The 26,655-nt window shown below is 36.6% G+C and overlaps 3 protein-coding genes across 44 annotated transcripts; all 3 read right to left on the bottom strand.

The window, feature by feature from the left end:
- Positions 1 to 14,731: 14,731 nt before the first annotated feature.
- On the bottom strand, positions 14,732 to 15,763 carry LOC103423065 (probable protein phosphatase 2C 55). The gene has a single exon (XM_008361133.2). The coding sequence runs from the start codon at positions 15,761 to 15,763 to the stop codon at positions 14,732 to 14,734; it is 1,032 nt and encodes a 343-aa protein (XP_008359355.2).
- Positions 15,764 to 16,412: 649 nt separating this feature from the next.
- LOC103423043 (AAA-ATPase At3g50940-like) lies at positions 16,413 to 18,572 on the bottom strand. The gene is made up of 2 exons (XM_008361113.4): positions 17,175 to 18,572; positions 16,413 to 16,957 (listed from the first exon to the last, which is right to left on the bottom strand). Exons 1-2 carry the CDS (start codon positions 18,141 to 18,143, stop codon positions 16,532 to 16,534), a joined length of 1,395 nt encoding a protein of 464 aa, XP_008359335.2. The 5' UTR covers positions 18,144 to 18,572; the 3' UTR covers positions 16,413 to 16,531.
- A 125-nt stretch (positions 18,573 to 18,697) lies between these two features.
- Positions 18,698 to 26,410, bottom strand: LOC108173477 (uncharacterized). 42 transcript variants are annotated; one of them, XR_011573501.1, is made up of 11 exons: positions 26,186 to 26,410; positions 24,605 to 24,723; positions 23,246 to 23,282; positions 22,865 to 22,899; positions 22,233 to 22,358; positions 22,009 to 22,135; positions 21,733 to 21,779; positions 21,221 to 21,295; positions 20,655 to 20,778; positions 19,150 to 19,257; positions 18,698 to 19,006 (listed from the first exon to the last, which is right to left on the bottom strand). XR_011573501.1 is itself a non-coding variant. In XM_070808765.1 (10 exons), exons 2-5 carry the CDS (start codon positions 24,664 to 24,666, stop codon positions 22,092 to 22,094), a joined length of 240 nt encoding a protein of 79 aa, XP_070664866.1. In that variant the 5' UTR covers positions 24,667 to 24,723; positions 26,186 to 26,410; the 3' UTR covers positions 18,698 to 19,006; positions 19,150 to 19,257; positions 20,655 to 20,778; positions 21,221 to 21,295; positions 21,733 to 21,779; positions 22,009 to 22,091. The 42 variants fall into 42 exon arrangements, 37 of the variants coding, with proteins under 37 accessions (XP_070664866.1, XP_070664860.1, XP_070664869.1 ...); XR_011573498.1 differs by having other exon boundaries at positions 21,221 to 21,309; XR_011573500.1 differs by having other exon boundaries at positions 21,221 to 21,309; positions 22,865 to 22,949.
- Positions 26,411 to 26,655: the final 245 nt, after the last annotated feature.

The following is a 26,655-nucleotide window of genomic DNA, read 5'->3' on the forward strand; positions in this document are numbered from 1 at the left end:
TTTTGCTCGGGAATAAGACCTAGAACATGAAAAGCATCCTCTTTTTGCACAAAGTATGGATCATGGTTACAAATATCACTCATGATTTTGTCGAACAAATTTCGTTGCATTCTAAAACGACGTCTAAAAATATGATCAAAGAATATGCTATTGGGAATAAAATAATCTTCCAATAGATCTTTACCTCGTTTTTCCCGTTTTCTATCGAGGTTTGCAGCACGTCTTAGTTTGGCTATCTGACCCACGGCTTCCATGACACGGCGGGAATGTGAAGTCTTCTGCCTTCTATGGTGATCATCCTCATCCTGCTCAATGAAGAAAGCCTCATCTCCACCTCCACCTTCCTGGAGATTGGCCAATTCTGCCTGTTGTGCCAACAACCTTTTCTGTTGCTCTTGCAATTGTTTATACACCCTTCTTGAACAAGACATTGTAATAAGAACTCAAGATTTGAAAACGATGAACAAAGATTCTGAGCTAAAAAGAATGATTGAGCTTAGTGTGAGGATGGATGTAGGGTTTATATGGACAAAAAAAAAAGAAAGGATGAGGTTCTGGATAAGATAATGAGCATTCAAATGTAAATACCAAATTAACATAACTACGTAGATAAAACTTGGATAAAATCAACTACCTAAATCATAAAACACGCCTCACAAAAATATAAAATTCATCCTATATATTTTGATCACCCTCTAATCTTATTTAATTAAAAAAAAACTACTCCCCCAAAACTCACATTGCCATTTGCACCAAACCACATTATCCATCATTCGAAGAAAACAAATTAAAACACACAAACCAACAAAAGATCGATGACATATCACTGAACACTCCAGCTCCTCTCTCACCATGCAGACTCTCACTCTCCACGCATCCAACAGGTGTCCCTGACTCCCTCCACGTGTCCCCTCCACCGATGTCTTTCTCTTCCTTTAAACCCAAACCCTCATCCTCATCTTCTTCTCACTCTCATTTCTCGACCTCCGCCGACAACAAGCACAGATCTCCCACGTCTCTCGATCCTTCTCCCACACACACATACACACACGCACAGAGATCCAAGGTCTCTCAATCCTTCTCCCACTCCCACACACACGCACAGAGACCCACATCGGCATATCGGCTTCTGCTTCTCCCTCGTCGCCGCCACCGTCGTCTCTCTCCTTTCTCTCTGCGCCGATGGTCCAAGACCCACATACACACATGCACACCCATCATCATCAGCATCCTTCTTCTCCCTCTCCTTCTCATCTCTGCAACTCGGCGAACTCCGACGAGGCCGTGCGTGTCGACTCAATTTCCGAACACCTCCGATGGTTTCACGGCAAATTTCATATATACAAATGTTCATCTCGTCTTCTTTTTCATTTTCATACCTAGATCGGAGTCTAGGGTCCTGTTTTACAGTCGACCGGAGCTTCTACAGCTCCGGCGTTCTTCTTCGAGCGGTCAGCCACCGATATTATCGATAAATTCGATAATATCGCGATATTATCCCGAAAACCAGTTGGATATAGAAAAAAAAATCGGTACTCCTCAAAACCGATAATATCGGCGATATATCGCCGATATTATCGGCATTTCGGACCATGGTTTTAGTTTAACTAAAGTTTTTATTTTATTTTTATCGTTTTCATTGCAGAGTTTGCAATTGGGGTGTGTATACGGTTGTTTTGCATGGCGTCCTGAAACATGTGATCATGTTTACCTTTTTTATAATGACTATGATGATGCAAAGGATATCTACGAGAAATCCATGCGTTGCAAACCCATATGATTAGAGAGGTCGACTTATCTTGGAGGTAATGCTAATAAAAATATGCCACTAACCACCAGTCTCATCTCACTAATTCCAGCATGCTTTTTTAGTGTTGCCCTTGCAATAAATATGCCGTGTTGCAAACAAGCACATAAAAAAACATAACTTTGATTTGGTGGTTTTTATAAGCTCATGATCTTTTCTACATCGAAGATTGATTATTCTATCTTAACCATTTGTTAGATAAGAAAATTGCCTGAGATAGTTCCAGTTTAAATCATCCTTTCTCTCTCTCTCTCTCAATCTTAAATAGAGACATGATTCAAAATTAACATCTCAAATATTGTTGATGCCACATCTTTTGTTGGGAAGTCATGAAACAAAAGACATGTTGCTAAGATCCTCAAAGTTATTTTCATATGATTATATCAGCTTTAATATCTAGTATATTCTAAAGTTGAGGAGCAATTGATAGCTTAGCTACAGTCAAATCTTTGCCACTCAATTTCACTCTATTTACAACAATGCCAGCCAAATGGGGCTAGGTTGGGAGGGTAATTTTGTCCGTATGGTTTAGAACGGATTGAAATGGGTTAGACTCGTGTGCTCTCCTCTCATCTCTCACTCTTCCTGTTTCTATCCTTGTCTACTGGAAAACCCACAATCTTTCATCTTCCTCTGCTTTTCCTCTCTTTGATCCCCATATCTCTCGACATGAAGCACACAAACCAAGTAGTGACAATCGAAAGCCTCAAACATGGCGGAGGCGAAATGGAGGTACAGTGACGGTCGACAACCGCCTCCGGTGTCGATGAATTTGGCCGTCGGAAAGCATCCTCGCTCCGATTATGGTATGTTGAGCAAACATTATGCATGGACTTGGAACTTCTTCCTTTGAATTGTAGTTGGAAGGGTGTATGATAAATTTAGTGGGATTTGAGCATGAGCCGGTATATTTAAATGTTGCCGTCCTCCACTGTTTGAGCCTGGGCCTCCTCTACCTCCATAGTGGTATATTTTCTTAGGAGCCTACTTTGCATGAATTATTTTGTATAATTGGTTGACTTAAATCTTTATTTGATCTAACTATTCCAATTTGGCTAATTTGTTTTTTAATTTTTTATTATATTGGAGTTGAATTTGGTATTTTGAGTATGCTATCTTTGGATGCTTAGAAAGATAGTAATTTACTTTTGTCTTTGATTTTTCACTGATGGGATGTTGTGATGGGGTTTAGCAATTTTCAGTACTCTTCAATTATTTTGAATTTGCAAAATCAAATAACTCATGGAAATAAATTAATATTTCATTAATCTGTATTTAAGAGAACTTTACAATATGTCATCAAGTTTAGACCGACAATAATGAATGGCAAACTTAGGATTAATGCCTCTATTAATTTGATGTTTTCTCATGGTCGAAAAATATATACAGCTGTCTTATTTATTGGACAACATCATTCATCCTCTATATTTAATATTAATTGCTTTTCTTAATCTAGTTTTCCGTCAATCTGTACTGCTACATAATCTCATCTGGTTTTCGATTTTGTGAAATGTTTTGGAGGGGGGGAGTGTGAAATGTGTTGATGCTGATGATAGTGCCGAATTTGGTGACACTCCTCAACTAGCAGAGCAGGTAACAGAGCTTTTTCCAACTCAAATTTAATGATTCAAGCTAGCTAAGATTTGCATAACATTCCCAAGTTGTAGTCGATGTGCCTAAGTGGTTGAGCGCTTGACTAATGTATGTAACCACTAAGATTTGGATTGTTTTTGTGGAGTAACAAATAACATTGCTAATTTCAGATTTATGGGTTTGAATTTTTAGTTCATTTTGCTTGTCAGTTTATCTAACTTCTTTGAACCAAATGCAAATTCCAATCTTGCATTGTTACGCCTTGAAATTAGAACAAAAAAAACTTGCATGAAATTGAAGTTCTCTTATTGAGATCTCATTTTTCTTCTACTTGAAGTTTTCTCTGATTGATTTCTGAATAATTTAGAAATAGGTATGTTAAATTGTGGGTTACGATTTCAAAACCTGTGGCGGAGCACGGGCATTTTTTCTAATATGAAACCTATTTTGCACAACCATTAACAAATTGTTTGCACCTTTACGCAATCTCCATTAGAAAAGCCACAAGTTTCTCAACCAAGCAAATTTGCATCATAATATCCAAAGGGTGCAAATTAGCCTTTTCTCGTTCTTTTATTTTCTTTTTAAAAACACCATGAAGCAGGTGCAACTAGCACCATCACTATGTCTGTCCAAACATCAAATGCCCATTTCTTTCTTTTTCTTCTGCAAAACGGCCAAAGTACCGAGATTCTTCTTTTCTATAATAAGCTTGCTAAAGACTAACTACCACACCAACTAACTTAACTACCTCTTATATTATTAGGGTGAATTTTAGTCACCACCCTCAAGTGGTGGTAATGTTTACCACCTTATTTATTACCGTTGGATGAGTTTAAATTTTGAGATTTGTGTCTATCTAAGGTATTAAACTCATATAACGGTGATAAATAAAGTAATGAGCATTATATGAGTGTAGAGAACAAGAATATTCCTATAATATTGTATGCAAAAGGGGAAAATTTCCTAATTGCAAAAGCAAAATAGAGAGGTAATAATTAAAGAGTTTTTAAGCTCTTAATTAATGGTATTTAATTTGCTTGGTAACGAGAATTATTTGGGAGTCAGTCACCTATAGCATGCATGCAAATTGGAGGAGACAATTCAGGGACCAAATTACACCACCGTATCCTTTGGAACTTCACTTATAGCCCCATGTTCACTTGGAAGACATGAAAATTATTAACAAAATTGATTTTTCTCCTAACCATGCCAACTGGGTCACGATAAATTTTATAACTCAATCAAGTTTATTTGCTTTGATAGTTAATATTTTGGGTAACAATTTATGATGAGATTCATTAAATACTAACAATTAGTGGGTGATATTAATTGGAGTGCGTTTAAGATCGGGCAATAAGTTAAAAGGCCAATGACACAGTTATAAGTCACATTATTGTGACGTATCTTTGTTCTAAAAACAATTTTGTTAGTATCCTACTGATTGCTCAAAAAATAAATATCTATCAATTGTAATAAATCTAAATTCAAATCCATTAATGAACGGCTAAGAATTTTCATTTTTGCTGGTTTAATAGAAACTCTTTCATGCCACTTAGTATTACGGTCTAGTGGTATTTGATAGGATTAAAAGCACACCACAAAGTAGCACACAAATGTCCTATTGATTTTCCTTATCAACACTAAGATTTGTCAATTGTAGCATATGAAAATAAGGGTCTTTCCCGCAGAATATTGTTTTATCTAACTACTTAAAATGTCACAAAAACTGGGCTGCTGTCTCTACTGACCAGCCACCAAAAAATAATTATTAGACCGACTTACACTTATCTAAAGTCTACGAAATTTTATATGACACTAGACACACAGAGCTACACTTACACAAATTTTTGGGATTTTTGGAGCTGATTTGCTATTTAAATTAAATCGAACAAAAACAGGACAAAAACAAATTTTAAATAATAAAAATAGATTGTAGTTCACAAGTTAAGAAAACGAGTTAGGGGAATTGCTATCCACCAAATAATCGTGCAAACATGTTATGTTTCATTCAAATTCCTTTTATTTCCGAATGAAGATGCTCAAGTTGGCTTAATGTTAGAACTCAACCTATTACTCTTTCTTATGTAGTATGTTAAGAGAATGGCGTTTTCAACTTGACTTAGTCCCTAGCATGCAATCTAGAATGGCGTGTTCAAGGATTTAACAAATAGAAATCATTAAGAATGAAAAGAGTTTGAGTCATCACAAGGCATCGTAAGTACTAGCGTTGTCTTACTTATCCTAGAAATTGGTTCACAAGTTAATCGCAATTAACAAGTTCTACTCTAGAACATATGTAGGTCCTCATTCGACAAGGGCAGACACACACATATTCATAGCGTTAGAATCCTAAATATGCTTACTACGTATGCATCCATAGAGAATACATAAAGAATTCATCAATGAGACAAGTAGTGAACCAATTTTCATCCATTCATAAAAACAATTCAAACAAAATGTCATAACAAACTTGCAATCATATTCAGGGCTTCAAAACAACCCCTAACTACTAAAAATTTAGTTACACATAATTCTCAAATAAAACCAAAAGAAAGACATGAGTTTGAGAAGATAAAACCGAAATAAGAGAATGCCAAGATTTCCTCCTTCCTTTCTTCCTTCCGCAACGTTGCTGCACTGTCTTTTTCCGTCCTTTCCGCTGCTTCCTGCAGCCTTCTTTTATTTTATTTTTTTGAACAAATGATATTATCTCATATTTGGCTATGAAACTCTATTGTCAGTATAAAGAACCCCTTTGTATACAAACTCGAAACTACCAATACCAGTCAAATTAGCTAAAGAAAACCGATCAGTGGCTTTTTAGAAATTAGCATATGACACTTGCAAGTAGAGCAAGTCCGAATACTAAGGGGATTATTAATTTCAAGCTATAAGCTAATATTCTTTTCTTGGAGCTCTTTAGACTTGCAATTGGGCAGCTTGAGATAAGGAATTCCCTTGCAGAATCTAGTGTTGTCAACAATTGAAATGGCAGTTTGATTTTTTATTACACCTTACACCAATGGTGGTCAAGTCTAATAGGAAACTCAACTCACCATCTTTACAACTTCCAAGATGATTTTATTGAATGTTGAGGGTCTTGAGGTTATGAATCTTTCAAAATTTTGGAATCTGTCAATATGAATATTCAACAATTTCGTGGCACGAACTAGACTTTAATCGATGTGAATGTTACACAAAAATACCAAATACAAGAAGTAGTAATACACTCTTCACACAATGAACCTCATTGGTGATTATTTACATTGCAAACTTCCACATCTACTGTGGTAACAAAAAAGCTAGACTTCACAGGCAGTACACGAAATTTCTTTATCACAAAAGCACATAAAGAAGAGTTTCTATCCAAGAAAAGTATTCCTAATGGAAAGAAGTTCAGATGCAGCATCATTGATATTCTTTAGTCGATCTGTTCTGATTCAGTAGAACAAGCAATTTCAATTCTAAATATCGAACTCAAGCACACCTCAACTTTATGAATTCTCGCACTGCATTGATTGGGATTCTTGTGTGTGCCTCCTTGAAGAAGTGGTGCGTCTACAATCTTAGTAACTCGCTTCAAGGTATCACCAAATATGTTGTCAGTGGGTCTCTTCCTTGTAAACATCTCCAACAAAAGAATGCCAAAGCTATATACATCACCATTCGTTGACAACTCACCCCCCATGCCATACTCTACAATTCAAACATCACATTTGTGTATAAATAGTACAGTTTGTGAAACAAGACTATAGGAAAAACATGATTAAACCTATGAATCATAACCAACATTCATCAATCCGAAAATAGAATAAATAAAAAATTCCGTTGAAAATCCACAATGTAAAATTGACATTAAAACTCCGAAATAGAATTGAAATAATAAAACTACATAATCGTAATATAGGTTTTCCCCCCCCCCTAGCCTTAGCTAGGGAGATTAGTTCTCCATAAACTAAATAGAAAAAGAAAAGTCTAAAATTATGAAAAAGCCGGCCCCCTTTGGAAAACAATCAAATGGAGATTATATAAGCTGCTGCCACAGCCAACCTCCCTTCATATTCTTCTTGAATAATGGTCATTCATCAACCCATTATTAATATGTTAATGCCAATCCCCATAACCCTTTGAATAATGGTCATTGATAAGCCTTAATGCCATATTGAAATGGTAATGGTTCGCCCTTTTTTTTCTTCTTCTTTGCCTTCTCCTTTCTTCATTTCTTTTCGGTAACCGACATAGAGTTAATCAACAATTTATTGTCTTGTGCCTCACCCTTTAATTGCCTTGCAACATTCTCATAGTCTTGCACATGAACATTAATATAACATCAGTCAAAAATTAAAACAAATTAGATATAAAACCTATTTGACCAGTTATACATGATAAAGCACAAATTTGATAAATTACTAGAGAAAAACATGTAATGGGTATAATCAAGCGCATTAGACATGCACTTTTAAGCAATTATCAGGGTGCCTCAAGGGTTTTTTTTTTTTTTTTACCCTAGAATCCATGTGTCACCTCCATTTTTTTCTCAATTATTTTTTGCTCCACAGAAGTCACTAGTATTAGCCGGATTGGCTACAGAAGGCACTACAGAGATCAGCGGCGTTGCTCATATTGACAGTGGTTATGAGAATTTAGATATGAAACTTCATTTTCTAGGTGCTGATGTCAAAAGAATAATGCCTCTCGCTTCTTAATTGGTAGAGTAAGAGCCTTTTCTCCCTTATAATTCTTTTGCTCTTTCTGGATCCTATTAAGACAAATACAACGAATTTGGTGGTGCAAGGAGTTAATTTTGGAACTAAAAGTAATTACATATATCAAATATTAACATCTATTTGTTTTGGAAAGTTAGAATAAAGATATAATCTAATATAATAGAAATTAGAAAATCACAGAAAGGGAAGTCGGGTATGTCTTTGAATATTCAACGGGTGCAAACTGCAAAGTTTACGCTCAAACATAATAAACTATATGAGATCTCTATACATCTCTTTTGCTTTGTTAAGGATACACTATGACCACCAACTAATGATGTACCTGATTAAAGCTTTACTTAGCTGTTAAGCTGTGATGGTTAGAGTTTGTTAGATTAGTTGGTGACATAACTAATTGTATCTATTTATATATGATGTACACATTCTGTTGTAAGTAATGAGATCATTCTATTCAACAACTTCTCTCTCTACAATTCTCTTTCTACAATTCTCTCTCCCTCTCTACTTTCTGACTTTTCTTCTACGTAGTTATGAGTTTCTACATGGTATCTTCGCCGTAGTCTACCGACTTCAATCCACTACTTCCTTTTTCCTACACTTTCTCACCTTTTCTCATCTCCCAAATAGATCTTATCTGCCCTAATTCTCTCAATTTCTTCAATCTTTTCTCAAATCTGGCGAATGCTACAAACTCTGCGAACTCATCTTTTCTGGCTGCTCATTCTGGCTCTCATAATGAGGTTACAAATCCACCAGTTCAATACCTCTCTTCGATTACAGTTCAGAACATCACTATTATGGTGGCGACAAAGCTCAATCTTCACAATTACATCACCTGGCGCAATCTCTTCAGTCCTGTTCTGAAACGATTCAAGCTTTTAGGGCTTGTTAATGGCATTGAGATGTGTCCTTCTCCATTTGTGACTTGTTCTTCTGGATCTCGAGTTCCTAATCCATTGTATGAGACTTGGTGTGAACGAGATCAAATTCTGATGAATTGGATTAATTCGACTCCTTTTGAAGATCTCCTTCCATTGACGGTTGGCATGGATGATTCCCGATCTCTCTAGCAATCTCTAGAGCGTCATTTCTCTGGTGCTTCTCGCACTCATATTCACAGCTTACACTCGAAGATTCAAACTCTTCAGATATGCGACTTTTCCTTGACTGATTATCTTAATTCTCTCAAGGAGATTTCTAATAAACTTGATACGGCTGGGGAACCAATCTCTGACTCTGATCTTGTTGCTTACATCATTTCTGGTCTCTATGATAAGTATGAATCATTTGTAGATTCTATTGAAACAAGACTGGAGTCTGTTAATCCTGATAAACTACATAATTTACTACTGAGTAAGGAGATTCTCTTCAAAAATGCAATACCAGAGCATATTCTTCTGTTTTATGCCTATACAGCTCAACAAGGACCTTCTGGAACCACTAACTATAGAGGTAATTCTCATCGATGCTTTTAAAATTGAAATCGATAATCTCAAAATCAGAATTTTGGAGGTAATTGTAATAACAACAACTCTTCAGGAGGTTTCCTTGGTCCTAGTCCTAGTTCAAGATCCATATTCTTTGGTCAGAAATCCAATACTTACAATTATGGCAGATCTCTTCAATGTCAATTATGTCTCAAATATGGACATGAAGCTCTCAATTGTAAGAAACTCTCTTAGTTTGAATCTCAAAGATCACACATTGGACCTCTTATTGGCATGACTGCTGCTACTTCCCCTCCACCAAGCTATTGGTTAACTGATAGTGGCGTCTCTCACCATGTGACACCTGATCCCACATCTCTCAATTCTTCCATTCCTTACACTGGTAGTGATCACCTCTTTGTTGGTAATGGTAAAGGTATGTGTGTATTTCTCATACTGGATCTGCTTTAATTTGTACTACAAATGCTACCTTTAAACTCAATGATGTGTTGTTAGTTCCAAAAGCATCATATAACCTGTTATCAGTTTACAAGTTTGTCTATGATAATTGGGCTTCTCTGACCTTTGATCCATTTGGATTCTATATAAAGGACCTAAGAACTAGGAGGATGTTCTTCCAAGGCCCATGTGAAGGTGGTTTATATCCTTTCTACTGGGATGCATCCAATGGTACCTCTGGAATCGCACTCTCTCGTTAGGCATTGTTGATCACTAAAGCTGATGTTCATATCTAGCATAAAAGACTGGGTCATCCATCGAATGTAGTATTACATACTGCTATCAATAAAAACCAGCTACCTATTATTGGTTCTGTCAATATAGGGTTTATTTGTACTGATTGTAAATTGGGGAAGGCCTATAGGTTACTATTTTCTACTTTGCCTTGTACTTCCACTAGGCTCTTTCATTTACTACACACTGATGTTTGGGGCCCTTCTCCCATTACTTCATGTACAGGTTACAAATATTACCTCATCTTGGTAGATGACTATACTAAATACAGCTGGTTATATCCTATGGTTTATAAATCTGATGTTTACTCAGTTTTCAAGACTTTTGTTCTCAAAGTTCAAACAATTTTTTACTGTAAGATACAATGCCTAAGGTCAGATTCAAGGGGTGAGTTCTTAAGCAAGAACTTTCAGAGTTTTCTTAATGAACAAGGCATTACCCATCAATTAAGTTGTCCTCATACACCTGAACAAAATGGGTGTGCAAAGAGGAAACATAGGCATGTGGTTGAAATGGGTAGGACTCTTCTTTCTTAGAGTGGCTTGGCAATAAAATTTTAGGTAGAGGCTTTTCAAACTGTTATCTATCTTATCAATAAGTTGCATCCTAAACCCTTTTATGTTAATCCTTGGGAAAGACTTTTCAAAGCAACTCCAAGGTATCATACTCCTAAAGCTTTTGGCTATGCTTGTTATCCCTGGTTGCAACCCTATTCATCTCATAAACTTGATGCCAAGAGCAAGCTGTGTGTTTTTCTTGGGTATAGTCTCAATCATAGTGGTTACAGATGTTTTGACCCTGTGATTAACAAAGTTTATGTATCAAGGCATGTAACTTTTGATGAACATCTGTTTCCTTTTAAGAATGGTATGTTCTTAGTCTCTAACTCCTCTCCAGTTGCACCATCTACAAGTTCTTCTCTCATTACTCTGACTCTTCCAGTTCCTTCTGCAACAACTAATTCCCAATCAGTCAGTTAAGTTTGTTCATCACATAATTAGGTCTCTACAACATCTACTAGTTCTCCCTCATCCACATTTACTACTTCAAGCACTCCACAACCTCTTATCTCTTTGGCACCTGCACTTATGCCCACTAATTCTCACCCAATGATTACAAGAGCTAAAGCTGGTATTCACAAGCCAAAGGTATTCACTGACCAAACATTCTCTTCCACCTCCTGTTAATTCACTTGCTTGTCTTCCTCCAAAACCTACAACTTTTCTGCAAGCTTCAAAGAATCCACACTGACTGGTAGCTATGAAGAAGGTGTTTCAAGCTTTGCAATCCACTGGAACTTGGGATTTGGTTCCTTCTTATCCTGGTTTAAATATGGTAGGTTGCAAATGGGTGTTTAAGGTCAAACATAAACCAAATGGCTTAATAGAACGATATAAGGCTTGTCTAGTGGCAAAATGGTTTCATCAACAAGATGGGCTTGATTTCTTTGAGACTTTCAATACTGTTGCTAAGTTTACAACTATTTGAATTCTGTTATCCATTGTTGTTTCCTATGATTGGTTTGTGCATCAGCTTGATGTAAGTAATGATTTCTTGCATGGTACTTTAAATGAGGATGTTTACATGAACCAGCCCTTAGCTTTATTGATCAAACCAAACCCCATCATGTATACAAGCTCAACCGGTCACTCTATAGTTTAAAACAGGCACCTAGAGCCTGGTCTGAAGCATTTTACAAGGTCATTCTGTCATTGGGATTTTCCTCTTCCTACTCTGACCCCAGTTTGTTTATCAAAAAGGATTCTACCATCATCTTCATCTTAGTATATGTTGATGATATCATCATCACTGGCAGCTCTAGCTCATTATGTCAATCTATTATTGCTCAGTTACAAACTATTTCCCTGTGAAGGACTTGGGTGACATTCACTACTTTTTGGGTATTGAAGTTCACAAGTTTGCTAAAAGGTTGTTTCTAAACCAGTCAAAATATGTTGTTGATTTGTTAAAGAAAACTAATATGCTTGGTGTGAAGTCTTGCTCCACTCATGTTGGTTCTGCAAAATTGGATCACTCGGGTACTCTTCTCTCAGATCCTACATTTTATAGATTAACTGTTAAGACTTCACAGTATCTCACCTGGACATGACCTGATTTGGCATTTGCTGTGAGTCAAGTATGTCAGTACATGCATTCTCCTCGGACCATTCACTTGCAAGCAATCAAAAAGATCCTCCAATATTTGAAGGGCACTATTGATTCAGGCCTATGGTTTACTAAAGGTCCTCAATGCCTCACTGCATGGTCTGATGCAGATTGGGCAAGTTGTCCAGTTGACAGAAGATCAACTAGTGGCTACTATGTCTTTCTTGGTCCAAACCTCATATCCTGGAGTGCAAAGAAACAATGCACAGTTGCAAGATCTTCAATTGAGGCCGAGTACAGGTCTCTAGCCAATACAGTTGTATAACTTAGTCGGATTTGTAAAATCTTACAGGATATTTCCTTTCTCATTCTCAAAACTCCTGCAATCTTCTGTGATAATAAAAGTGCAATTGCATTGGCCTTCAATCTTGTTTTCCATGTCAAGACTAAACATGTTGAAATCGACTATCATTATATTGGAGAAAAGGTTCTTTGTGGCAAAGTCAGTGTGCATCATGTTGCTTCTCTTCTTCAACTTGCAGACATTTTCACTAAATCTTTGCCATCTAATCGGTTTACAAAGTTGACTTCTAAGCTTTCAGTTAGATCTCCTAACTTTAGCTTGAGGGGGTGTGTTAAGGATACAATAGGACCACCAACTAATGACCTACCTGATTACAGCATTACTTAGCTGTTAAGCTATGATGGTTAGAGTTTGTTAAATTAGTTGGTGACATAACTAATTGTATCTATTTATATATGATGTACACATTCTATTGTAAGTAATGAGATCATTCTATTCAACAGCTTATCTCTCTACAATTCTCTCTCCCTCTCTACCTTCTGACTTTTCTTCTACAGAGTTATGAGTTTCTACATGTTGCCCTTCAAACATTACATTAACTTTCCTCCTCCTTTATGTTGAATTCTTTTTTTTTTCGAGAAGGAAATTGAAGATGATTATAGATTAGTTAGGTATGGAAAACAACTTACACAAGTCAGAATTGGAATTAATATTTGTTGGCTCCAACTCGTAGATCTCATAGTTAAGGTGATTACCCATGGCTGCAATCAAGCTTGACTTGCCTGTGCCGGGAGGGACACATTACAAGTATCCGCGCTTCCAAGCTTTGCCGACCCTTCTCTAAAACTCCTTTCCATTTATAAAGTTATTTAAATCATCCAACAAAGCTTTGTTAAGCCCTGCATCCATTGCTAGGAAGCTCGAAGGTAATTGGGTGGTCAAGCTTTGATAGCATCCGGGTTCCATCTCCGGTTTTTCAACTCTGTGGAACTTCACTGCCTTTTGTTCTTTCTTAATGCCCCTTCATCTCTCTGAAATGTTGGGCAGGTACAACTTCAACACCTTCCCTTTATGTTTCTTATGAAAAGTTAGCTCATAGGATATTGCTTCTTGTGGTAACGATGCATTAAGGTAACTCCAATGTCTAACTAATGGCGATTTAACCTGTACACAAATCAACTTCCATTTCACTTGAAGATTTTCATATACATCAGCTATCTCTTAACCTCTATCCACTGTCACTGCTAGTTTCTTCTCTTGGTATTCTTGCTCACTTTGATTCTTCTAACAGACAGGGTCGTTGAGCACCCAAATAGTCCTTGAAATTCATCTATGACAACGGTGAGTTGAGAAGAGAAACATTGCAAAATGTTATGGAGGCCTGAAAAGAAATAGTTCCCAAGTTCGTCGGGGATGAAGTTGTTGGGAATACTTTGAAGAAGCATGCTGAAGCAGCAAAAGTGGCTATTGCAGGCAAAAAAGCCTTCGGTTCAGGCATTTAGTTAGGTTTAATGAAAAGTGGTTTCCTAATTTTCTCTCTTAGTTTGTTTCCTGGACAGAAGAAAAGAAGCATTCCTAAACTACGTTCTCTAAGTTTTCATGAAGTGTGATGAATTGTTCTGGTGGTTAGGATTTTCTTCTACAATCTACTGCATTTTGGATTTAAATTTTCTCTTCCCGTAAATTAGTGTAAAACAAATGCTTTGCTTTGTAGTTTGTACCAAAACAAAGCACTTGACTTGTATATAACTATAAAATTGACCAAATTATTCCCATACTAAAATGGTTATTATTACTAATGCTAAATACTTCGAATAAAAAAAAATTAATTTCAATAAAATAGAAGTAAAACCACCAATTCCAAACACACAAGAACATAACACATCTTGGCTTGTATAAAGAAAACAAAGAAAATCATATATCTTGATTAATAGAAGAACCAAATTTTCTTTCATACGTGGAACTAGGTTTAATTACATATGAATACTATTAGCTAATGCTAGCTAGTCTACTACAAAGCCACAACTTGAGCAACAATAACAGTAATATCGTCGATCTTGCCTCCTTTGTGCTCGAATCCAGCCTTTCTAGCATTTTCGGAAAAAGGGCTAGGGTTGTACTTATCGAACGAGTTATAGAGAGCCAGATTGGCGATGCTCGAAGCCAACGTGCCACAATCAAGATCAAGATCACCACCACCACCACCTTGTACAAGAACCTTCTCAATCTCACTTGGAAACATGTTGTCCAGCAAGCCATCAGTCCCAAGCACTAGCATGTCTCCGGGGACTGTCTGAATCCACTCCTCCCAAGCGCAGTCAGGGCGGTCGCTGCTGATGCTGTTCCCCAACTGATAGGGACAGTTGAACCTGCGTTGCTGAGTTGGAGATTGGTACACAACCTTGTTGTTCCTAAATAGCAAGAACCCACTGTCCCCAACGTTCACAGCATGCAAGACTCCGCTCTCTTTGTTAAGGCTGAGGATGCAAGCGGTCGACGAGCCTTTCTCCTTGGTCTTTGCATAAGCCTCCTGCAACACTTTTCTTGGATCAACGGCTCCGATCATATCCGCGGCCTTTCTTTTTCTTTTCTGTTCGTTGATGTTATTCGGATTATGGACTGCGATAAAGGCATTGTTCATGAGTTCCCTCGCGTACTCACCAGCGTCGATGCCTTTGTTAGCCCAACCGCCAACGCCATCTGCCACGCCGATAGTCAGCTTCTCCGGGCAGATGAAGTGAGCGTCTTCGCCTAACTTGTTATCTTTGGCAAGATACACCGACCCACAAACCATCTCGTGCAGGTTTCTCTTTGTTTCTTGACCATAGCTATTGTTGTGGTTGATGATACCATTGTGGTTTACGTACTTCAACATGAATAAACTCAAAGTAGCTTCCGTCAGCATCATCTGTTCCCCTGCATAGTCACCGGCGTCGACGTCTGTCTTGGCCCAACCGACACCGTCCGCCACGCAGATAGTTTGCTTCTCCGGGAAGACGAAGCGGGGGTCTTCAACCCTACCGGGCTTCTTAGCAATCAGCATCTTAGAAAATTAGTGGAGAGATCGAGACAGAGAGAAACAGAGAGAGAAGAAATTAACAGTGGAAAATATGGAGGTACTGAATTGATAACAAGTTTGTATTTATAAGTTTTCGTAACTGGTAATTTCATATTTTCCTTTTCGAACTGGGAAGGGTTTCTTTTTCCTACCGGGAATGGGATATATAGAATGTTGGCCACCGTTCTGGTGTCCCTAAAATGGTGTATGTACCTTTCATGTCTCCTATTTATTCATTTAACACGTGTCTTTCACGCTAACGCAAATTCTAGCCGCTCGCATAACATTCCGAACCCACAAAACTTTGCCAAATTTCCATGTTTGTCTGATACTCATTTATTTTGGGGATATCTTTTTCATAATAAGTTTTTTGGATAATTTTTTTCATAACAATAGAATTTAACAAAAGTGTATAAGTAATTGACACGTGTCAAATAAATGACCAATGATCTTCTGCTGTGTATAACATAAATAATACTTAGGTATTCATTAGTGAGTACTCCGTATACTCACTTTTCAATTTAATCTAATGATATTAACATGGTTTTATTGTTTAAAAAAATAATACATATGTTTAATTTTTCTTGAACTTTAAAAATATTAGAAACATGTGTCATATGTTGATTGGGCCATATCATAGAATGAATATATATAGTATTTATTAGTGAAATTGTAAGACTTCGATGGGTACATGGAATTTTTTTAAAACTAAACTAAGGGTCTCTTGCCCTTCAAACAACGGTTACATTAAATTCAACTAGTCTGCTCCGCTTCCATGTTGTGCTCTTCTTTCATACCGGTCTCATTAGTTTTAGCCTTGTGATCTTGTTGAGTTTTCTTCTCCAGCAAGAAATCGATGAGGCGTTGGAGCGAAATTTGAGCATCTCTGCTCCTCATTAGTTCTCCTGCAACTTCTGCAGGGGTGACTTCAACCTCCAATATAAGTCCTTCGATCTGCTCGAAGAGTTGGTCATTGCGAACTCCATGGTAATTGAATGCCAGCTGCTTGAATGCAGAAATGGTGCAATACGACATGTGAATGTGCATGTCCATTCGGCCAGGTCTCACTAGAGCAGGATCTAGTTTGTCTTTATGATTTGTTGTGAAAATTATAATGCGTTCATCAGTACAACATGACCAAAGACCATCAATGAGGTTGAGGAGTCCGGAGAGTGTCACCTGTTGATGAAATAGTAAGTAATAAGATCACGGATATTTCTACAAGCGGGAATGTTTTCTTGCCGGACTTATATGTTAACGACACAGTTTTTTGTTGTCATCCTATTGAGTCCGGACAACCCTTTCGGGAAAAAATCAACCTGATCTACAACTTGTAACGAAACAAAGCATTTGACTTGTATGATTTATCAAAACTATAAGTGACTATAAAACTGACCTGATTTCTGTTGGTATTCCACGATTCATCCTCAGATTCCCGATTTTGCAGCTTGATTGTGCAATCAATGTCTTCGATTACAAGAATAGATTTGTCAGGCATGGCTAGCAACCTTCTCTTTACATCAGAATTGGAACCAGCATCGGTTAGCTCCAACTCGTAGATGTCATAGTTAAGGTGGTTAGCAATGGCTGCAATCAAGCTGGACTTGCCTGTGCCAGGAGGGCCATACAACAAGTATCCACGTTTCCAAGCTTTTCCTATCCTCCTGTAAAATTCCTTGCCGTTTTTGAAGTTGTTCAAATCATCCAACAAAGCTTTCTTAAGCTCCGTATCCATTGCAAGGATATCGAAGGTCATGGGGTGATTTAGAGTGACCTCTTGTGTCCCGTAACAGTCATACTGGGAGTTCGTGCAGAGTTTTACTACCCTTCGTTCTCCTTTGATCGCCTTTGATCTCTCTAATATGTATGGCAGGTAAGAATTCAACACCGTCTCTTTGTGTTTCTTGTGGAATGTTAGCTCGTAGGATCTTGTTTCTGATCTTAGGGATGCATTAAGATCGCCGGGATTACAAGCACGCGAAGATTCAACCTTTGTACAAACATATTTCCACATTACTTGAACACGGTCTTCAAAAACATCAACTATCTCTTCCCCTCGATCCACTGCGACTGCTAGCTTCTTCTCCTGTGTAACCTTGCTCACTTTGATTCTTTGAAGAGAAGCGGTCTCTATCGTCCCCAAATAGGCTTCAACAGCGTCAAAAACTTCATTCAAGGACATCCCTTGGAACTCCTCTATGACAATGGTGATGTGGGAAGAGAAACAGCGGGAAATGCTGTGGAGGCCGGAGAAGAAGAAGTTTCGAAATTCGTTGGGGATGAAGTCGTTGGCAATGCTTTTAAGAAGCATTGCTGAAGCTGCAAAAGTGGCTATTGCAGGCAAAAGAGCCTTTGTCTCAGACATCTTGTAAGGACAAAGTGTTTGTGTATATTGAGAAATATGGAGAAGGATATGAAATACGACTTTGAGGTACGATTTGGGTATTCTGAAAACTTGTGAAGGTGGTGAAAACTAATGAAAGTGTAACATGAATATATAGAGGTCGAGGGAGAAAGTTATTACAAAGACTTTCCATTAGAGGTGGTCTTTTCGTCGACTTTTGAACTTGACTCTTGAGAAAGGATCATGAAGAAATTTCTTACATTCACCTACAATAATCATTTTGAAGTTTCCAAGTTGAAACTTGCAGAGCACTCCCGCCTAACGTATCGTACTCGGCGGGTGAAAGATATTTCCTCTTTGGCGTGCAAGAGAAGCCGTCAAGACTGATAGGAGGGACTGTCTGGGATTAATATGCTTTTTTTTAATTTTATTTTATAAAAAAAAAAAAAACAGTGCTTTAGAAATAACTAGAAAATATGCCCGCGCTTTGGGACCAGGAATGCACCAGCCTTAACTACATAATAAGACACACTTAACCTGAATAAATTAAACATAATCCTGAAAGAACAGAGGAATAGAGGAGTGACACATTTTCTTGATTTTTCTTGTAATACTCAAAGCTTCCTGTCCAAAACCAAATAATTTGTACCATTTTACATGCTTGTGCAACATATGCCTTACACTGGAAAAACATCAAAAATCGAATACAAATTTGTAAATCATTGATGGATTTTGTTTTACATTTTTATAATCAAATCAAGTGGCAGTGTAGCACTTAAAATTACAAACTTGAAGCAACCAGAGAGCAGAAATTAAGATGTAGAGATATCCTCAAACTTGCATCATATTGTATGGAAGCTAACCGTTGAGGTTTGTGAAGCAAACTGCGGCATAAGTTGCAGTCAATTGAACAAAAACATAGTAGTTTAAGATGAAATGGATTCATAGTTTTCATGTATGACACAAACTTATATTATTCCATAAGTCAACTTAATATCATTCTACAAAGTGAACTTATAATGCGTACTTGTCGACAGATAGGGCAATGCCACAATGAAGGCATATGGCGAAACTTAGTAACCTATAACATTCATTGCACTTTGTAGCCGATATGATTTTGCCTATTTGATGGCATCTGCTAACACAAAAAAGACCACGGAAGTGATGCCAAGTCTACTTTGATTCTTATATCATGCGATAAATAGAATAGATAGATGATGTTTTCCATATCAATAGTATACCAAGAAATGTAAAGGACACAACACAGTAGCTTACTAATACAAAAGATTAAATGAACTATAAATGGACCAGTGGTTAATCGAACAAATTCAATACAACTGAATCACATTCTAATTTTACGCTACGCACTATATTGCCAAGAAAAGTGCCCATATTACTATGAATGTAAGAAAAATGAGTTAGCACTATCCACAAATCATTTTGCTAAATGAAACGCCTAGAATCTATTCATTTCAAGTAAGTAAAAATTTAGAACAGGGGGATGGAGATATCGGACGTTGAAAAGTGATTAAATTGCCTTCTTAACAATCGATTTAACCTATATACACCTACAGGTATCAAATTCGATCTTAGATAAAAATAAAGCTGCTGATGAGATAACTGATTCCTGGTGTGAGTTATCACTTCTACTTTTTATGGCAACGATTACTTGAAGTTCTCATGCATACTCAATTGATGAATAATATCGACAACACATCCACCATTTCAGAAGGGTTATTACTAAAGGTCTTGATAAGCATTCTGAGAAGAAACCATTCTAGTATATGTGTGTAGTATATGTATTTGTGGGTGTTTATCTGAGTCCATCATTTGTTTGTGCTATGAGTATTTAGGAGTGTAAGTTCGTGTGTGTATTTGCCAAAAAAATATGATTTTTACTTCCAGTCGATCAATAAAAATTTATTAAAATATAACACTACTTGGTTTTGAGACTCCTAGAATTGGCAAATAAAAAAATAAAAAAAGACTCCTAGTATTCTCCCAATGTTAAGATTTAATATTCATTTTTGCTTGGCTTAATGATAATTTCTATCAATTGATCATTGGTCTAACGAATCTCCACATTCGTTGCAACCCCCAAGGTAAACTACCCCTCCTGGCGGATACCAACACCCTAATAAACATGGTTATAAATATTTGTCTCATCTATGATATATTTGGTACTGTTATAGATAGAGAGATTAATAAAAGACCTCTCTCAATGTTACTGTGTCATAGTAATAATTTATATTACTTCTTTTATTATAACCAAACCTATACCAGTTTGTAATATTCAACCAACTTTAAACCTTTTGGATTAGAACACGGGCAAATGAAAAAATAAGTTAATGCAAATTCTTTAGCACCTCAACTTGCAAAACATTTGCAAAAATTTTGAGATCTATCACAAACAAAACAATGTCGAAACCAAAGCTGCTAACTCCCAACACAATCAAAACTACATATAGGAAAAAGGAAATGAAGCTTAAAAAACTTAAATTAGGGAAAAGAGTTGGAGAAGCAACAACTGACATTATTTACCAAGGCTTTTCAAGGTTGGCAATATAATGGATATGCTTCCCAGGAGCTTCAACTAAAGCTTGATAAATTGTTGAAATGGGTTGGAGCAGAAGTAATTTGAGTGCCTTCTTTCTGACTACCAAAAAATATATATATATTTTAAGATTAGATATTACAAACTGATGTACATATAGTAATAGAATCAGTGTTAATTTCTCCATTTTATAGCAATACCTCATAACAAATCATCGTCGACAAACGAAATGAGTTTTAGTTTTTGAATTAAAAAAGCCAAAACACATTTTCAGAGAGTCCATTAGCCAGAGAAAATCAGAATAGCCAATAGCAGACAAATTCAGAAAAAAAGATAGAAACAAATAGCATCATTCAAATTTTGTATATTGTTAGTTTCTCAAGCAGCCTTTACATATTCAATCTCCAAAACCCACAATTTAAACTAAAACCCACAAATTTAAACGAAAAACTCTATCAAATCATGAAAAATTTAATAAAATTCAAGTATATTAATCACAAATTCGATCATACAAATCTTCACATCCAATAAGTCTAGAAGGTACCTAGCTTCGTTGCAAAATCGTATCTATACATGCCAAAGCTCAAATTTCCTTGCAGCTGCCTTGATTCGATAAGTCCTGATTCAAGCAGACTTGAAAAAAGGTTTTCAAAAATAGGAACAATATTGATAACAAATAAGTTGGAAAACGTTTGCAAACAAAAGTTATTCCAAGAAGCTCAAGCATTTCTATAAAACTACTTTTACTAAATAGTTCGTAATGATTTAAAATGCTTGACCAAGAAACTAAAAGAGACATTGCACAAAGAAATTATACATATTTGAAAAGATCTGAACGAATTGAAAATTTTTAATGGAAAAAACTGATAACAGGACTTCAGGCATTAATATTTCTTAAACCTAAAATGTTAAGTACCAAAACCAACAATTAATGATATCAAGAGTCTTGCAATCATGAAATATATAAAATTACAACAATGAATCAAACGACTCACAGATACAAAAATTACTTACAAAATAATTTTGAAAGTAAGTGAAGAAAAGGCTATTACTAACCTTTCATTCTAAGTTTGGGAGTGGAGGATCCAGGCAGCACAGAGGTACTTTTGTTCAAGCCCAAATCACAGATCCAACATGCAAGCATTTTGTTCAACATTCACCAATTTGTACATGACAACAAACAGAGCACATCCATGAGCATATTAGACAAATTCAAGATCCAGGGATCAGTGAATGAGATCACACAGAGATCACAAACTTCATTCACGGATGCAAAGAACTCAAAAATTCATCTAATCCAAGTCAATATTAGTACAGAGCCAGGGCTCATACCTTTTCCTTTTGAATCCGTAGCCCTCGGCTTCTCCGCCGCTATTTTTTTTTTTCTGTTGGATCTCATATTGGTCTCACTGTTGTTATATCCGCTTCTGTTCATCCTTGTCAATCGAGATATGCACCACTGAAAACCCACAAAGACATTAGACATGGAACCGTCTGCATAACTTCTGAAAATGAGAATGACAGGACAGAGGGGGATTTTTTTTTCAGCGTTTTACCTTTGTGGGTGTCGGAGACTTGTGATTTGATTCCTGCATAGCTGGGTTTGGTTTCGGCTTTAGGTAGTGTGAGAGGAGATGTGGAAAACAGGGAGGGCTCCAGAACGAAGATGAAATGAAAGGACGCTGGGTTAGAAAATAAAGGAAGATTGATTTGTAGAGCTTCTGTATGGCAAATTGACTTGTTTTAGTTTGATCATCTATAACATCTAACTAATATCTTATTTATACTGAAATTCTAGCGATCAAAAAAAGAAGTTCGTATTTGAATAACCAATAATATTTACACAATATATTCCTCTCTTTGGTTCGGCGCTTTGCAGAGAATCCAACATTTTTTTTTCTCTTGGTACACCCATTTTTTGAATCATTTATGTGTCTATGCATTAAGCAATATCTTGGTATAATTGAGAAAGAAAAAAAGATAAAACTGAAAATCAGAAAATTAGAAAGAAAAAAAATACATGCAAAGATTTAACCGTAAGAAACCCCAACATTCCCAGCATTCGAATGATTATAAAAATCAAATTTGATAACATTGTACCTTTTTTTTTTTTTTTTTTTACGTAAAAGGGAATTCATTTCATAACAAACCAAAACATAGCAGGTGAAGAAGGCTTCTAAAAGGATACGGAGAATCGTCACTTAGCAACTGCTTCCCAATCATCTTTTGGAAAAGAAACAGTTGTCATTGAAATCATCAGAAATTATCAAACCCTTTCATAGCATCAAATTGTACAGAAATATAAATATTAAAAACCAGAACTCAAACTTAAAAGCCAAAGTTAAAATTAGTAAATAAATTTAAAAAAAAACCCACATGGTACACGTTCTGGGATTAATCTAAAGAAAATACAATTTCCAATATCCAAAAATATAAATATCTAAACCAGAACCCAAACTTATTGTGATTGTGTGTGCACATATGGGTTAAATTAGATTGAGAGAGAGAGTACGATAAAAAATAAACAATCATTAGAATAAAAACTCAGCATATTATAAAAGTTACTAACCCAGAAAGTCGTTAGATCCAGGGTCCAACTCCTTGTCCTGTAATTCCAGCATATAAACAACAAAATATAAAATCAGAAACCCCCTGTTGACTGAATGAAAATAGAAGAGCAACATCCTTGTCCTGTTAAAGGATGTGTTAAACGGATATCTTTCCAGGACATGATCACATGCAAAATATAAATACAAAATATAGTGTGTTAAATAGAAGAGCAACATCCATAGTCTTCTTCCTGTCATTATGTTTACTAACTCATACCGTGTACAAAAACTAATCGCTTAAGATATGACTTGAAAAAAATTCACACGCCTATTTAAACACATAAAGCATCAAACTTTACTCAATCTGAAATTTATATCGTATACGCTTGTTATTACTGATTAACCATTGAAAGAAAATCTTTGAGTTAAGCAGATACCATTGTCTTCTTCCACTTCCTTAAAACAACCAAAAACCCATGTCAATATGGATTTGGGAAAAAAGAAATTTCAAAATCTAATCATCAAAATTTTTTACTTCCTATGTTCTTGGGGATCATCACAATTTTTCTTGTCCTGAATTTGTTTTCTAATTTGATTTTTAATTTAGTTGTGAACCGAATAATCTAATCGTGTCTCATGATTATGTGAATATTAATAAATTTAGTCGTCTTAGCTCTGCAAATTCCACCTCCAAATCCTTTCTGACCCTTTTTCCCAAAAGCTCTCTCACCAATTTGAAAACATTCACATAATCATGAGACATCACTCCAACTCATTTCATAAACCCAAAAGAAAATCTAAAATGAAACTATGATTTCCACCACAAAGAAGTTGGAATTCTTGTCACCACCCTGTCTTCACTGCCCAGAAATTGGAAGAATCCAATCTTGGACCCATATTGTCAAACTAAATAGCAAAAAAAATTCTAAAGTTTTAAGAAATTGGGAACCAAAATTTCATATTTAGCCAAAACAAAGAAAAATATCTAAAACCTAGATTTGAAAACATAGAAATAAACATATATGCCACTGGCCATTTCAGTGGCTTCTGGTTCTATGAAGTTATTTATTTGACTGATGGAGGGTATACGAAACCAAGCGTAAAATAAATGCAACATGTTCAGAAAATAACCCAGATGAAAACCCAAAAAATCAGAAGAAAGAATACCAAAAAAATACCAATTTGTGATCAGCTAATTGTTTAACTCAAGCATCTGATTCCTCTGTGTTTAAGGTGAGTGCTTTTGTATATCAAAATTAAATTTCAATCCAAACTCAAATTCCAAAACAATCAGAGCATACAAACTTAATAACCCAAAAAGTTAATGAAACCAAACCTATTTCAATTCCAATATAATCCAGAACACCAAATTCGCTTACCTTCGGTCAAGCGGGTTTTGGAAAACGTTGCGGAGACCGGTGGTGCAGGAAGATTCACACATTTGTTGTGGTGCCCTTCGTGCATATATAATCCATGTTTCCCTCTTTTTTCATCTGGTCTATCAGATAAATGTGAGTACTAAATGAGTGCATTTAAACCAAAAAGTGTTGACAGAGGCATAATTGGAGAAAGAAAAGGTCTTTATATCAATAAAAATCAAAAGATGCTTCATAATTGGACATAGAAATAAGTCTCTCTGAACCCTCAGTTGAGAACTTTGTTATCTGACTATTATATCATCTATAAGCTTAATCTGCTATGTGAATCATTACCGGTGTCTTCTAAGTTTCAAAAAACTCTGTGATGAGGAATACTTATGGAGTGTATGACTGTGGCTGTCTTTATTTCAATGTCTATAAAGATATCATGTTTTTACCTAGATTTCACATGTAAATTATTTGCTGTGAAGGGTATAACAAATAAATATGAATTTTTTTTATGGTGATGCACTCGTAATGTTTGTGCACCTTCGTGAGTTCAGAGTGCATCACCACCCTCCCCCATATGACCCACTGCCAAACCCACCCAAACACCATCTTGGTAACCTAGCCCTGATGCTACATACCCAATCCCCCCTCTGCTAACCCCCTCGCCCTTCTCCAGATTTCGCGGTCCTGTTGAGCCACCCCTGACAGAGGCATTCTCAGCAAGTAAAAAAACAGAGGCATTCCCAAACAGAAGATACAATATACAATAAAAGGAAAATAACAACTGGGGAGAAAAAATAAAAACCAAAAAATAAAAAAATTGTAAACCTCAGTACCAACATAGAATGCATACAAATCAAGCATAATCATTTACAACTTAGAACAAAAGAGACTAACTTATGCAACACAGCCAAAAACACACCAAAAAAAGGAAACAACATTCTCCAAATACAAAATCCTCAAAGGAAGATACCATTCTCTGTCCGTGAAGCATCAATAATCTGAAAACCCAGTTCGATTTTTCATTGCTCGAATGGAGAAAATTGAGGAATGAAAGAACAAATTAGGGTTAGCACTAAAGTTGAGAGATGGAGAGTTGGGAGAAAGGAAGAGTCTGAAAGAGAGTGAAAGAGAAAGGATTAGAGAGAGGTTGAGTGTGACAGAGATGAGGGGAAAACACGGGATGGGATTACCAATCCCTGAAATCACTCTCCCTACCCCAAATCCCTGAAATCACTCATCTGAACGTGCAACAGAGCATGGTCCCATCGACCCCATTCCGGTTCCGAAACAAAGTTAATGAAAGTTCCCCTCTAACCAATGATCGTTCAATCACCGACACCAACAATTGATTTGAGGAGAGAAAATCAACCCTAACCCCTTTTTGGCAGCCTCACTCCTCCCTCTCCCTTCCCCTCCCTGCCATCCCACGCCTCTCTCCCCGAAATCCGTCGACAAATCCTCCCATATATCTCAATCTCAGCCTAATCCGTGAGTTTTGGCTGAAGCACAGCCACACCAAATTTAGATCAAACCCTAATTTCCAGAATAATGATAAAAATCGACAAAAAATATATACAATTGGCACGTTACCATTGATTCGAGTTCTGGTAAGGAGTGCGGCGGCGAGGTAAGGCGAGGTGTGCGGCGGCGAGGTAAGGCGAGGTGTGCGACGACGAGGGGAAGGCGAGGTGTGTGACGGTGAGGCGCCGAATCGACTTTGTCGTTGAAGAGCTCTGGAGCAACATGGGTTTGTCGTCGAAGAGATCTCTAGAACAAAAGTCGGGTTTGCTTTCTACGATGCTCGACAAGTGCACGCTGAAGGGTGGTAATTTCGTAAATAAATCGAAATTTTCAATCTGAAACTGAAGAGGCGGTGGCAATCTTGTAAATAAACTTAAATCAGGTACAATGAACAGTAAAGAACAGTGCCAATTCCAATGCTTTCTTTAGACTAAAGTAATTAGTTGTAAAATAGAGCAATTGAGCGTTAGATAAACTGTATTTTTAAAAGTGTGATGTGAGTTGGAAAGCAAAACATTTGATAAATTTAATGTAATGGT

The sequence above is a fragment of the Malus domestica genome, chromosome 11 (assembly GCF_042453785.1).
Source record: "Malus domestica chromosome 11, GDT2T_hap1".
NCBI lineage: Eukaryota > Viridiplantae > Streptophyta > Magnoliopsida > Rosales > Rosaceae > Malus > Malus domestica.

What these genes read in the sequence shown, in the direction of transcription:
- LOC103423065 (XM_008361133.2), bottom strand. Translation starts at nt 15,763, where the DNA reads ATGCTGATTGCTAAGAAGCCCGGTAGGGTTGAAGACCCCCGCTTCGTC.
- LOC103423043 (XM_008361113.4), bottom strand. Translation starts at nt 18,143, where the DNA reads ATGTCTGAGACAAAGGCTCTTTTGCCTGCAATAGCCACTTTTGCAGCT. An exon ending in GGAATACCAACAGAAATCAG is followed by an intron (nt 16,958 to 17,174) that starts GTCAGTTTTATA and finishes TTTCATCAACAG; the next exon opens with GTGACACTCTCCGGACTCCT.
- LOC108173477 (XM_070808737.1), bottom strand. Translation starts at nt 24,666, where the DNA reads ATGTGTGAATCTTCCTGCACCACCGGTCTCCGCAACGTTTTCCAAAAC. An exon ending in CAAAACCCGCTTGACCGAAG is followed by an intron (nt 23,283 to 24,604) that starts GTAAGCGAATTT and finishes CTGGAATTACAG; the next exon opens with GACAAGGAGTTGGACCCTGG. An exon ending in TGGATCTAACGACTTTCTGG is followed by an intron (nt 22,398 to 23,245) that starts GTTAGTAACTTT and finishes TTTGCCATACAG; the next exon opens with AAGCTCTACAAATCAATCTT.